Genomic DNA, 15566 nt, shown 5'->3' on the forward strand with positions numbered 1-15566 from the left:
CTATTCGGTGACGCCCCCTGACTACAGTTGCCGTAATGTTGGGAAGCGATGCGACCTTGTAATTTACTAGTCGTACTAAAACGTACTGAAACATTTTGGCAGAGCACTGTGTACAACCAGTATGGATCAACAAATTCATCAATTGATCCATATATAAGGCGCACTGGACTATAAGGCGCACTGTCGGCTTTTGAGAAAATTTTAGGTTTTTAGGTGCGCCTTATAGTCCGGAAAATACGGTAGTTGTAAATATATTAAAAATACCGAATTTAAGAATGACGCCAAATAGCAAAATTGCGTCATAGCCTGCGACACAGCACAGGTGAGTTGCAAACAAACAGGTGTGTGAGTGATGGGCCATAGATTCAAAAGGCAAAAAGAGAAAGATTGCTGATGAGAACAGAGGCTTTAAGAAAGAATTGACTGAACTACAGTGGAGCCTCGGTTTTCGAACATCCCAGTTCTCGAACGAATCGGTATTCGAACAAAAAATTCGAGATTTTTTTGCTTCGGATGTCGGACGAAATTTCGTTTGTCGAACCTCGCGAGATGAGCCGAGAGGACCCGCATGCCAACTGACTCCGTTCGTTATTACATTCTCGTTACTATGAGGATTGCATCAACTCTAATCATGCCTCCAAAGGAAGCAAGTGGGAGCAGTAAAGCTGATCACGGCAAAAAGAGGAAAGTAGTGTGCTAAACCAGTGGTCCCCAACCACCGGGCCGCGGACCGGTATCTACGAATTATGTTTTCCCATTGCAAATAATAGAAATAAAATTAATCCGTTCCAAGCCAAAAAAAGGCTTTTTTAAAGCATTTTTTCATTATTTTACACCATAAACTGCATAATTAAGTGAGTAGATAATGTATAAATAAATAATATAAATAATAAACTGAATTAATAGAGTAGGCTAGGCTGGGGAATGTATTGCCGTATCTGTAGCAACTCGCTTGTGTGTTTCATTAAAAGATATCTTTTTAAATTGTGAGGGGAAAAAAAGCACAACAGAGAGCAAAGGTTTGTTGGTAAGCACAGTCGGCCCTCTCGCAACATCACTTCCTTTAAGAGCGTCTTTGTTTTTCACGATCGAGCTTATTGTCGATTTTGCCATGCAAATCTCCCGCCACAACTCTGACACGCACACCGGACTCATATTTTGCAATTAATTATTTTTTAAATTAAACCGTTTAGCACAGTGGTCCCCAACCTTTTTTGCACCACGGACCGGTTACGTGTCAGAAATATTTTCGCGGACCGGCCTTTATATAAATAAACATATTTATATATTTATTATTTAAATATTTATATATATAAATAGGATGAAATAAAATGATACGACTGGCATAAAACCAAATATAAACCACATAAAAATAAAACGTTGAATTAGTGGGAGCACCGAGCTCTTTTCTCAGAAATGAGCCGTTCCCATCTAGGCGTAATCGGAGACAATGACACCCGAAGTGGTTAAGGTTTGTCTTTAAATGCAGGATGCTTGGTCTCCATGTGCCGAAGCAGGTTTGAAGGCTTCATTGCCTCGTTAGCTAGCCTTTCGCCACATATGCGGAGTGCACTTGGCGCGTCAGAGTCACCTGTGGCGATAAATCCATATTTTAAGTAGGACTCCAGAAATGTTCTTTTAAATGCAGCTTTCCTTTTCTTAGAAGTCGTAGCCTCTTCTTCTTCAGTGTCCTCATTGGACGTTTTTCCCTTTCCGAAGAAGCTTTCCAAACTTCTCTGTTTCTTGCTCATTTTTGCTTGCCTCGCGGGCTTGACTGTGGTGACATGTCACGTGACCGAGACGAGCGCCCTGTGTCAAGAGTCCTTATTTTTCAGATGCACCGACAGATGTAATTGGGAGAGATTCGCCAAATTTTTTATATTTTTCAAAATAAATTCTTACTCATTTTTGCTAGCTTTGCGGGCTCGACTGGGGAAACATGTCACGTGACCGGGACGAGCGTCTTAACCTGAATGAATTGATCGTCAATGAAAAATAAAAAAAATAAAAAATTTTTTTTTTTTTTTTTCCTGTGCAGCTCCGCGGCCCGGTACCAAGTGACCCACGGACCGGTACCGGTCCGCGGCCCGGTGGTTGGGGACCACTGGTCTAGAGAACAGGCGTCAAACTCAAGGCCTGGGGGCCAGATACAAATTGTGCATCAAATTCATGTGTCATTGCTAAAATTACAAATTGTCTTCACTTTTAAAAATACATATTTTTAATATTTGACCAGTTTTTACTCATCTGATTTGAAAACGGGTTATTTGTCAGTTTGTTTTGTAGCTTATACTGTATATAATATGAGGTGTACATACATTTATTTGGGTTGGCAGTCATAATGGCCCTCCGAAAGAAACTAAGACTACAATTTGGCCCGCAAAAAAAACGAGTTCGACACCCCTGGTCTAGAGCATTTTCTATTCGGTATCCAGAGCTTTGGAATGCCCTACCGATAGATATCAGAACTGCTACCTCAGTAGAAAAATTCAAGGCACGATTAAAGAAAAAAATTTATGCCATGGCCTTTAATTAACCTGTCTGGATTTCTTGTCGATCAATCGCTATCAAGGCTCATTGCCGCTGTCCCGATCCCTGGACGGCAGTGCTTTTTTCCTATGTGCACGTCAGCCAGCCTCAGTGTAGCACATTGGTCAGACGTTTTTGCAGCACAAACCAGCACAAACGAACGGTACCGTTTTGGGTTCATTTGGAGCAGATGGGGGGCTGGGTGAACTCTGGATGACCTATAAAATAATCTCTCATAACTAAAAAAACGTTACAGCACAAACTAAAAATTTTACGGCACAAACCAGCACAAATGAAGCACAAACAAAACAGACTATTTTACTTAAATCTTGCGTGGGGTGGGGGGCCAGCTTCACGCAGGTGCCAGACAGTCATGGAAAGAAAAGCCGCTGAATGGCATGCACCATCGTCAAATTGAAGAAGTGGCTGACATCAAGAAAAACATATCAGTTGCTGGAAAAACTTGGACTGAAAGTCAGTGCGGAGGCACTATTCATGGCAGCACAAAAACCTGCCCTAAAAACATGACCAATAGACCACATCAGACAGGAACCCAGGTGTAGGCTGTGCAAAGAAGACCCAGAAATGGTGCAGCATATCACAGCAGGGTGAATGCAGGTGGGCAAGGCATAAATGGAGCAGCATTGCGAGGTAGCACGATTAGTGTACCGGAACATCGACAACAGAGGTCCCAGAATCAAGACTGCAGTTACCTCCAAAAGTAGTTGAGAACAACCAGGTCAAGATCCTGTGAGACTTACAGATCCAAACTGACAAACTGGTGATAGTCAACCAGCCTGATATAGAGGTGGATAATAAACATGAGAGGACAGCAGTCATGTTAGATGTAATAATACAGAATGACAGCAACATCCAAAAAAAAAAAGGGACACTAAAATCTGGAGAAATGTAAAGGGCTGAAGAACTGGAGAAAGTGTGGAGGGTAAAGGCAACAGTAGTGTCACTTGGCATCCAGGAGTTACCCCCAAACTGGATGAAGTGTTCCAGCAGATGGTAGAGGACCTAAGCTTGAAGGCACTAGTCTAGGTGGGCAAGGAAACTACTTTTTGCACACACACATTACCCTTCAATAGAATGACCCAAGGCTGATTTAGAGTTATTAACTAGATACTCTATGTTCATTTCCAGGATTGTGAGGGGGTAGTGAAGAGGGCTCTTTCATTTGCTACATTCTTACATCCTCTGTGAATACAATTATTCCCTCAAGGTTGAATATTAATTGACAAAGGACGTGAATCTGCACTAGAGTGGCCAACGTGTGCCCTCACCAACATTTCAGACTTGCTGATGACAAATCACCAAAACGTTTTTAAAATTCATGCGACTTGCACACATGTACACATACAGATAAAAAGGGTTACATCAAGAACAGTTCTCAAAACTCCAGCAAAAGGATGTGGTGAGGGACAAAGAAACCAAGACAAAGAGGAAAAACAGGTTCAACATCATCAACAAGGCTTAATCTAGGATTAGAGTGTCCTGTTTTACCCCTGAAAATCACTAATGGAAAGGATTCAGGTATGTGAGATTTACATTACTATTGTTCAGAAATCCATCATCTATACTCCTTATTGTGTGCAGGGTTGAAGGGAACTAATACAATAATCACAGCACAAAGTATATATTACAAAGGAATAACCACAAAATGTAGCTCCATTCTTTTTCTGTGTGCAGCTGCTGCGTGTATTTTTGCTGTACCTGCTGGCTGTCCACTGGTGCCTGGCTATGCCACCACAGAGCCAATGTATTGATGAATCAATCTGTACATACAGCTTGCATGATTACAGCAGCCAGTTGGTCAATATGCCCAGCGACATCAATGAGCGGAGTATTGCCCCCTGGAATTATGTGTGAGTACTTGTCTCAGGCTGAAAGATTAGACTGATTTTTAACACTTGTCAACATTTTATTTATTTTTTTATTTTGTATTTATTTTATTTTTTTTTTAAATCAGAGATGCAAGTAAAGTTTTCTAGATGAAAAGTGTATGTGTTGATTCTGAATATGCTCTCATTATTTCTCTAGCACATCAGGCTTTCATTGTCGTCGTCGTCATCAATCATCATCATAACAATAATCCATCCGTTTTCAACATTTTCAACATTGCTTATCCTGTTCAGGGTCGATAATATATAATGCTGTATTTGGTAATATTTATTAAGGGTTAGAAACAGCAAAATGTTTTTTACCTGAAATGTCATTACTATACAGTAAATTATAACGCATGGTAAAATCCGTATTGCACAAGCGCTTACAGGTCCTAAACAAAAATAAGAATACTTCAAAAAGCTGATGTGCTAGGAAAAGGTAGACATCTTTAAATCAGCATCAAAAATACATTGAAAGCCATTAAAGGCACAAAGACATCCCTGATTAAAATTTGTAAATGAATGCTCATTAAGTATTTCTCGTTTTACTCTGATCCCTATACATAGTAAAAACATTGATGTGAACCGGGTACCTCAAGTGATCCATGAAGCCAGTTGCCACACAAGCCACTCCTGCAGAGGGCTGGACAATGCTTTTGGTCTTGAGACCATACCAATAGCCCTGTGGATGCCCGTCCTCAAGAGGAACCCCAGCTGTTTACCAACAGCAAGTTACTCCTTAGAGTTTGAACTAATCACCATAGCATGTATATGTGCTATCGCCAGGCAAAGCTAAGCAGGGCATGTGGTAGCATTGTCATCTGATGGCATTGCTGATTGTGATGCATGTGTCTGTTGAGAGGATTCATGTAAGGGTTGTAATTTAATTATAGTGAATTTATATTCATTTAAAAGTTTCAATAGACACTGAAAATATAAATTATTGTATATCCTGAGTTATTTTCTCACATTTAGACTATCCTACCTGGTGTCAAAGAAATAAAAGCCTCACTCAAATGAATCTATTTTTTTCATTGCAATCTGATTACGCAATGTGTCATGGCGAATGTGCTGTCAAGCGTTTAATACCGTTTTTTTCCATGTATAATGCGCAAAATTTAACTAATTTATTGTCCTAAAATCTTGGGTGCGCATTGTACATGGGTACAACAATTTTTGAAGAAAATCTCCCTAGAAATAAAACTTGAAATCACCTTTCTTCTTGTTTGTTGTCAATCGCGCATCGCATTCAGCCATCCTGCCCAACACACTTAGTCAGTAAAATTCATAATTGACGACATCATTTGATGCGATGGTGCAATCCTTGATGGTGTGTTAGTCAAATATTGTTTGTTTTTTAATCTCCATCGCAGACCGGATATCATACGGAGGCCGCCATGACAGTATGCGCAGAACGGATGCATGCGCAAGACACATCAATCGCGCATCGCATTCAGCCATCCTGCCCAACACAGTCAGTAAAATTCATAATTGACGACACATCGTTTGATGCGATGGTGCAATCCTTGATGGTGTGTTTTTGTCAAATATTGTTTGTTTTTTAATCTCCATCGCAGACCGGATATCATACGGCGGCAGTATCACTGCGCATGCGCACTATGGATCCGATGCGCAGAACGGATTTGTACTGTGTTCTGGTCATTTTGCCAAAGAAGGGATAATAGTCCTCTTCTCTTCTTGACTGACAATGAATGCGATAGTTTAATACAATCAGCAAATAACAAAATGCGTATTACAGGTAATATTTTATTTCACAACACTTTGCCTTGTTCCTTTCCTCTCTGCTGTTCACTTCAAACACGCTCCATACGAACACAATGCTCTCGTATCAGACGCTTGCTCGATCACCTGCTCGTTTGCTGTCACAATGTACCCTACACAAATCCGAAACATTTGTTGCGGCTCCGAGTCACGACGAGGGGCAAGTTTTGGTTTCCAAAGGTGTTTTTATTCTTCTTCAACTTCTCTCCCATACAGAGCCGCCTTTTTCACATGTCCGCACGTCACTTTCCTCTCTTTTCATTTTAACCTAACTGATCGCGGTGGTGCCTTTCGGGGCAGTCGGAGAAATCAACGGCAACAAAAAAAATACATCCAGCCTAGTTAAGAAATCACCAGAAAGATCACCATGACAATTGTGAACACACAGAAAGATAATAAATAACTGGAACATCACTCAAATATTGGTGATCCCGTTGAGAGTCTCACATATTTCTTCGCTATCGAGTTTGCTAGCGCATGCGCAGTGATACTGACCGGCAGAATAACATCCGGTTGTTCCCAAAGATGATATTTTTTCTGAAATAATTTTACGTTTACGGACTAAAGAGTCAAAATTTGGGTGCGTATTATACATGGGTACAGGCTTTTTTCCAGCATCGACATGCCATTTTTAGGGTGCTTATTATACATAGGGGCGTATTATACATGGAAAAAACGGTATACTGATTAGATTTTTTTTTTAATCCTGTAATCAATGGTGGGTAATAGGGGTGTAACGATTCATCGATACACCGATTAATCGATATAATGCTCTACGATTTGTTGGCACCGATGCTAAACGTAAACATCGATCTATATCGCCCGTTTTTGATCTCGGACATTAGACGCGACTTTATTTTGAAATCCAGTTCATTGTTGCTTGCTTCCTCTTTCCGGGAGCAGTGCGCGGCGTGTTGTGTTGTGAGCAGAGCAGGCACGTGAAAGGGGAGCCGACAACTACGCGGCTCCTGGGCTGGTGCTATGGCTAGTGTCCAAGAAGACGAGGAAATTCGCTCCCGTTTGGGCTTCAAGTCATTCGTTTGGAAGCACTTTTTTTTTGCATTTGGATTAGAACATATGGTCAAGGTGTAATGTTTACTACATTCATTATAAAGAACTTATTTTTGTTTTGTAATTAAATAGTTCAGTAATTTTAACTATTTTAACTTTAAAGTTAATGGTATTACAAAAAAGAAAGAATATTCATTTTTCTTTACTTATGTGAGAAAAAATATAGGAATTTGATGAAGTTCAGTGTTAAAATAAGCACTTTGTATACTACAATACTCTTGTAATTTCCTAAATAAAGAGTTTGCAGTACCTTGTTGATTTTGCGTATGAATTGTTATAAATCAGGATATTGTTCTATATCGATCGTAGAGCACTATATCGTGATGTATCGTGAATGAATCACAGCAGGCTTTAAGATATCGGCAAATATCGTATTGTGGTTCTTTGTATCGATATGATATCGTACTTAAGAGAGAGACAGAGGAGAGAGATGCATACATACACACAGTGGGAGACCTGCAAATAGCAAACATCGTGTACACTTGGTGCCTATTACACACATGGATAGAATTATTGGTACCCCTCAGATATTTAAAGTAAAAACCCAAGTGGTCACAAAAATAACTTAAATCAGACAAAATAAATCATTCTTGATGATAATTAACTAATGAATCTAACAGAATATTTTGTACTTATACTTATCTTGAGATTGTCAGTTGAAATTCTCTCTCTCTCTCTCTCGCTCTCTCTCTCGCTCTCTCTCTCGCTCTCATATTTATGCAATAAATTTATAGATATGTAAATTTATGCAATATATATTTATGCAATATATATATATAAATGTATGCACCTACCTACTTTTGTTGAAGTAATTGCACACATTCTGTAAATCCTGTAAACTTCACTGTGTTTGTCTGCTATATGATATATTTAACTGAAATTGCTGATCTGAACAGCCAATGATTTATAAAAGAAAATCATGAAAATGATCAGGGGTGCCCAAACTTTTGCATATGACTATAAGTTTCAGATTCCCAGTTAGCTAGAAAATCAATATGCTCATATTTTATTAATTAAAGGGCACAAGCATACATTTACATACACACAATCATTGATTAAAATTCACCAGTATATATTCTAATATTGAAATCACTTTACCTGTACAACTTCTCTTATTAGACATCTTTTGGGAATGTATTTGAATAACTCAGGGGTGGGCAAACTTTTTGACTCGCGGGCCGAACTGGGTTCTAAATTTGGACCGGAGGGCTGAACCAGGAGCAGATGGACGTAGTGTTTGTGTGAAGTAATATAAGCGACCTGTAAAGGTCATTGCATAAAAGATTTTGGCCTTTAGTAGGTAGTAAAGCATGGATATTCCAAACAAGTTTTTTTGAAAACAAATGCATTTATTAACAGCATTAAAAAAAAAAAAAAAAAATTCACTAAAAAACTGCTATCAGTGATTCTCATAAAATACGACACTGTTATTATGAATAACAGTTTCCATCACTTCAGTGCCTGCAGGTCAGATTAATGAAAGATGTTTATTTTATGAGATCACATCAAACGGCAAACATTCTGACCAAATATATCATCTTGAAGAATCGGTGAAAGCATACATCCAAATAAAGTAATCAAAACGGCAACACGGTGAGGGGTATCTGAAAATCAGAGCAGAGTTTTAACTCACAAACACCTGGTAACAGAGGTGAGGAAACGGGAAACACTTCCTTAAAGTAAGCCTTAAGAACTTTACAGGTTAAGATTAGTCGCAAACAGGTGGTGCGTCAATGTCCTTGAGCATCCTGCATTGTTTGAAAATGAGAATGGTCGCTAGTTTCAATCCCTGCTATGTGTACAAATCATATTCAAAATGCATTTTCTTACAACAAACTTGAGAGCCTCCCCTTCATTTTCAGTGGGAACAGTGTTGTTGGTCTCCCTTTTTTGCTAGTGCGTCATAGTCTGGAGTAAAATTTGTTGTGGCAATTCTTAGGAGAGATCCGAGGTGTTGGTCCGTTTACCTCGATCTGTGACGGGTTGATGTTGATGTGGCTGAACGTCACGTCGCGTACGTCGAGCCAAATTGGCCACTCTTTTTTAAACACTCGACACTGTGTCCACCTTGCTTTTCCTTGGGCGACTCATTTTAATAGAAGGATTCCAGGGGAAGGTTTGTGGGTGGCTTTAGCGTAAAACTGTATCTGAAAGCTCAGCGCGCGAATTACAAGAATGCTGTCGTCACAGCCCACGCTCTAAATTCGGGACTGATACAAATAGAGCGTGAGTGCGCCATGTCCGTACTACTGAGTACGTACACGCACTTGTGAGTGTGCACCGAGCTTTCTGACACGGCTTCCGGTAGTAAATGCGCAGGCGAGCGGTTCCCCATCTACTGGGGAAACGCAGTCATTGCAGGCAAAATTACCCAAAAAAATGTTTAATAATACAATTTATTCAGGGTTGGCGGGCCGGATTAAACGGTCCCGTGGGCCGGATGTGGCCCGCGGGCCGTAGTTTGCCCACCCCTGGAATAACTTCTAAACATTCATCGACGATACATATGGCTCAATGGCTGCAAATAATGTTTTATAATTATAGCTACTGCCTGATGTTTGTTTGTACTGCTAGAGGTTTTTGTACAATTAACAAGGAATGATGCGCGGCATTTTGAAGTTGGACAGAGAAAATGAATGTTTGCGCAGAATGTGAGACAATGAGCTTGGGTATGAGGGATGATACGGATAGCAAGGACATTAGTAACAAAACATAATAGTCGGCCAGAACTGGTACAAAATGATCAAAAGAGCTGACGTTGGGGAGAACCAATGGGGAACGGGTGTGAGTATCATATCTGCAGGAACTGGAGAAAACAAACCAAGGAGCAGGGAGAAGAACGAGAACAACCACAAGGGCCGCCAAAGACAGGACAGACGCCAAGGAATGATTATGGAAGACGAACTGGCCCCCATCTTTGTGTGCCTTTCAACAAGAATTGGATTCAGACTCAGACCATCCTGTGTAAGTTTGATTTTTGTCTCAGGTGTGTCATTCTTCCTAAAGACAAGCAAGAACAATAAATTGGACAGTGCAGGATAATCCTATATGGACTGGGACCTATATGGACTGATACATCTTATCATTTCATTCCAATGCTTCTCATATTTTTCATGAATTTGTTTCTGTAAATATTAGTGTTTTAGTTCAATAGCATCCAGTTCATGATAACCAATTATATTAAAATGCACTGCTGAGGTTGTTTTGAATGTGTATGTCAGTAACACATTTTCATATGGAAAATGACATAAAATGCATCATATTTGAAACTGCACGTATTTTATTTTGAAAACCGTATGTGTGTGTGTATGTATATATATATATATATACACACACACACACACACACACAGGACTGTCTCAGAAAATTGCCTGTACTGTATACAATATTGTGATAAAGTCCTTTATTTTCTGTAATGCAATTAAAAAAACAAATATGTCATACATTCTGAATTCATTACAAATCAACCGAAATATTGCAAGCCTTTTATTATTTTTAGTATTGCTGATTATGGCATACAGCTTAAGAAAACTCAAATATCCTATCTCAAAATATTAGAATATCATGAATAAGTATACTAGTAGGGTATTCAACTAATCACTTGAATCGTCTAATTAACTCGAAACCCCTGCAAGGGCTTCCTGAGCCTTGAAAAACACGCAGCTTGGTTCAGTAAACTAAATCCCAAGTATGGGGAAGACTGCTGATCTGACTGCTGTCCAGAGGACCATCATTGACACCCTCCATCAGGAGAGTAAGACACAAAAAGAAATTTCTCAAAGAGCAAGCTGTTCACAGAGTGCAGTTTCAAAGCACATCCACAAAAAGTCTGTTGGAAGGGGGAAATGTGGCAGGAAACGCTGCACAACCAAGAGAGATGACCGCACCCTTAACAGCATTGTGAAGAAGAGTCGCTTCCAGAATTTGGGGGAGCTTCAAAGACAGTGGACTGAAGCTGGAGTCCAGGTATCAAAAGCCATTGTTCACAGACGCGTCCCGGAAATGGGCTACAATAGCCGTATTCCCATGGTCAAGCCACTTCTGAACTCAAGACAACGGAAGAAGCGTCTGACTTGGGCTATGGAAAAGAAGCACTGGACAGTTGCAGAGTGGTCCAAAGTCCTCTTTTCAGATGAAAGCAAGTTTTGTATTTCATTTGGAAGTCAAGGCGCCAGAGTCTGAAGAAAAGGCTGGAGAGGAGCAAAATCCAAGTTGCTTGAAATCCAGTGAGAAGATCCCACAGTCAGCGATGGTTTGGGGAGCCATGTCAGCTGCTGGTGTTGGTCCACTGTGTTTCATCAAGTCCAGAGTAAATGCAGATTTTAGAGCACTACATGCTTCCGTCTGCTGAAAAGCTCTATGGAGATGATGATTTCATTTTCCAGCATGATCTGGCACCTGCCCGCAGTGCCAAAACCACCAATAAATGGTGTACTGACCATGGCATTACTGTCCTCGATTGGCCTGCCAATTCCCCTGACCTGAACCCCATAGAGAATTTGCGGGGTATTGTGAAGGAGAAGCTGAAAGACACCAACAATGCAAATGAGCTAAAGGCCGCTATTGAAGCATCCTGGGCATCTATAACACCTCAGCAATGCCACAGGCTGATTGCCTCCATGCCACGCCGCATTGATGCAGAAATCCGTGCAAAAGGATTCCCAACCAAGTACTGAGTGCATCAATGGACATTTTCTAATGGTTTTTGTTTTGCTGTTATAAATCTTTTTTTTTACTTGGTCTGAGCAAATACTCTAATATTTTGATAGGATTTGAGTTTTCTTAAGCTGTAAGCCATAATCTGTCACGGTCGGGGTGTAGAAATGGAGCGAGGCGACCAAGTGCAGCTTGGACCAGGGTTTATTGTAGCAAACTCAAAGGACTCGGCAAACTGACGTGGCTTAACAACAAACTAACAGGACTAACCGACCAAAACGTGAAACAAAAGACAGGAACCAAACAAACCGCGTGACAGTGAGACATGCATTGTCCACATCTCATGCAATGCTCCGACGGCGAGTGACACGCAAACAGAACCGATGACAACCTATACACATCACAAAACTGGGGACGAGACATGACATAATCATCAATATTAAAATAATGATTGCAATATTTCAGTTGATTTGAAATGAATCCAGAATGTATGACATTTTTGTTTTTTTAATTGCATTCCAAAAAATAAAGAACTTTATCACAATATTCTAATTTTCTGAGACAGTCCTGTATATTTATTTATGTTTTCTTCTCACTCACACCGTCACTCACACCGTCATACGTGGGACGCGAACTCACGGTGTCGGCAAACAAAGCAAGCAAGTGCACCCCTACACCATCAGCGACTCCTTATGTGTTTATATGGTATTGCACTGCTCTGCTTTTCCTTCGCTCTCTTTTACCGCAATAACTAAAATAAGGGCACACTTGAAAATCAGGAGCGGCTGGCTTGACCGAGTGAAAAGGGAAGACGGCTTGGTGTGTCTGTTACTCCCTTCTCTCCCTCAAGCAATTGCACCACAAACAACAAACCCCCTAATTTAAATCATATTTATAACGTCTTTGTTTCAAAGAATAAAAGCTGCCAAAACGTTTTCAGTTTGAAATTAAGAGACGAAAGAACAAAATTTCCGGATTTTCTGACTTTTGTCACCTGGCTAGAAAGAGCATAGGAAAGAATTGCACATTTGTGTTCACCCAACATATGAAATGCCTAACTTTGTAATACAAATTATTAGTCTGTACAGACCTTTAGAGAGAATTCTGGCAATTGACTGAGCCAGGGAAGGCTTTTCTGCCACCATCAGAACGGTCCTCATTTTGTACTTCTCAGCATAAACTTTACTAAATGCGATACGAGTAGCTGCTGGTAATCGTTACAATGAATTTACGGCTATCTTCTTCGGCTGATTCTTACTCTAATTTAACTGACAGTTGGCAGCCTCCTTAAAAATGCATTACTCCCATCTGCTGGTCTGGGGGTATGGTACATTATAATTATTCATTCATTCAGCTTCCGAACCGCTTAATTCTTGGAACATTTGTCTTATGGTGCATCACCTCCTGACCAAATTGGAAATTATTTCACGATGTATCTATAAAATATTGTATAGCCATTAAGAAAATCAACCAAGTGAATTTTGATAATATATGGAGGAAAATTATTATCATTATAATAAAATAGTACATATTGAAATAACCAAAGAATAAAAAGACAGAAGCCTCGAAGACCAATTGATTAAACTCTTCCCTAAATAACAACTCTCTCTCTAGTATCATATCCCCAACAATTTATTTGAGAAACTCAGTGGAACAAATGTTTAAGCAGGCGGCCACTTGCAACGATCGGACGGACATATACTGACTCTGTTTCCTCTTACATCACAAAGTGCATTGATGATGTGACCCACTCGAAATTCCTCGTCACTCGGGCTAGCTGGAAGCCATGGCTGACAGGGGCTGTCCTCAGGCTGCTGAAGGCCAGGGACAAAGCCTACAGAGCGGGGGATGAGGCTGGCTTGAGGACAGCGAGGGCCAACCTGTCCCGGGGCATCAAGGAAGCGAAAAGGGCGTTCTCTTGCAAGATTACCGCCCACTTCAAGGACAGCAGGGACGCACGGAGCCTTTGGCAGGGCATTCAGACCATCACGGACTACAAGCCCGCGCCGCAGAGCTGTGAGGGCGACGTCCGTCTGCTCAACGATCTTAACCGCTTCTTTGCTTGCTTCGACGCTCAGAACAGCACTTGCCCGCTGAAGACCCCTCCCCCTCCACCCGAGCAGCCCCTGTGCCTCTCTGCCGATAGCGTGAGGAGGGCGCTTGCCGCTATCAACACCCGTAAGGTCGGCGGGCCCTGACAACATCCCAGGTAGAGCGCTGAAGGACTGCGCTGGGGAGCTGACGGGTGTCTTCACGGACATCTCTAACATTTCCCTGCAGCAGGCCATCGTCCCTTCGTGTTTCAAGGCTGCCACCATCGTACCTGTGCCGAAGAAACCTGCTCCGTCCTGCTTCAATGACTACCGCCCCGTGGCACTGACGCCCATCATCATGAAGTGCTTTGAGCGGCTTGTCATGGAGCACATCAGATCCATTCTCCCCCCCACCATAGACCCCTTCCAGTTTGCCAAACGGTCCTCTGAGGATGCCATCTGCTCTGCCCTCCACTCGGCCCTCACCCGCCTGGAGAGAAGGGACTCGTATGTGAGATTGCTGTTTGTTGACTTCAGCTCTGCCTTCAACACCATTGTGCCACAACGACTCATCTGCAAACTCGACAAGCTGGGCCTCAGTACCTACCTCTGCAACTGGCTACTGGACTTCCTCTGTCAGAGGCCTCAGGTGGTACGTGTTGGCGACAAAATCTCCGCCAGCATCACGCTGAGCACGGGGGGGCCCCCAAGGCTGCGTGCTCAGTCCGCTGCTCTTCACCTTGCTTACGCATGACTGCACTGCAACCTACAGCAACAACCGCATAGTGAAATTTGCTGACGACACGACTCTGGTGGGTCTCATCACCAAGGGCGACGAGACTCAATACAGGTTGGAGGTTGAGCTTCTGACCACGTGGTGCAGGGACAACAACCTCCTGCTGAACGTCAACAAGACCAAGGAGATTGTTGTTGACTTCCCGAAGGGTCACACCCAACACCTGCCGCTGACCATCGACGGTGCTGTGGTGGAGAGAGTGAGCAGCACCAGGTTCCTGGGAGTGCACATCAGTGAGGATCTCTCCTGGTCCACCAACACCGCATCACTGGCGAAGAAAGCTCAGCGCCGCCTGTACTTCCTGCGGAAACTCAGGCGAGCAAGTGCTCCTCCGGCCGTCATGACTACATTCTACCGTGGCACCATTGAGAGCGTCCTCTCCAGTTGAATCGCTGTTTGGGGTGGTAGCTGCACCGAATACAACATGAAGGCCCTGCAGCGCATAGTGAACACGGCTGGTAAGATTATTGATGCTTCACTCCCCTCCCTGAAGGACATTTACACCTCCCATCGCACCCGCAAGGCGACCACGATTGTGAGTGATGTGAGTCACCCCGCTCACTCTTTGTTTGATCTTCTGCCCTCTGGGAAGAGGTACAGGTGCCTGCGCTCCCGCACCACCAGACTCACCAACAGCTTCATACTCCAGGCTGTTAGGATCCTGAACTCTCTCCCCCCTTCTGCGTAGCGTCCTGTACTTTTGCGCTATATTCTGACTGTCTGCTGTATGCACACTTGCTCCATTTTTGCTCCTCTTATTTATTATGTTATTTGTTTATTTATTATTTATTCATCACTCTTATTATTCAT

General features: G+C 41.9%; 2 protein-coding genes across 3 annotated transcripts in view; one reads left to right on the top strand and one right to left on the bottom strand.

Moving 5' to 3' along the window:
- The window catches only part of top3b (DNA topoisomerase III beta), an 82239-nt gene extending 69074 nt beyond the window's left edge, over positions 1-13165 (bottom strand). For both annotated transcript variants that reach the window (XM_037259464.1, XM_037259463.1), the window contains exon 1: positions 13018-13165. In XM_037259464.1, coding sequence (XP_037115359.1) covers positions 13018-13087 — 70 coding nt within the window. In that variant the 5' untranslated portion in view covers positions 13088-13165. The remainder of the gene's footprint in view (positions 1-13017) is intronic.
- Positions 3946-5439, top strand: il17a/f2 (interleukin 17a/f2). Its single transcript, XM_037259569.1, has 3 exons — positions 3946-4068; positions 4225-4400; positions 4986-5439. Exons 1-3 carry the CDS (start codon positions 4054-4056, stop codon positions 5212-5214), a joined length of 420 nt encoding a protein of 139 aa, XP_037115464.1. The 5' UTR covers positions 3946-4053; the 3' UTR covers positions 5215-5439.
- Positions 13166-15566: the final 2401 nt, after the last annotated feature.

Source organism: Syngnathus acus, chromosome 9 (assembly GCF_901709675.1).
Source record: "Syngnathus acus chromosome 9, fSynAcu1.2, whole genome shotgun sequence".
Lineage (NCBI taxonomy): Eukaryota > Metazoa > Chordata > Actinopteri > Syngnathiformes > Syngnathidae > Syngnathus > Syngnathus acus.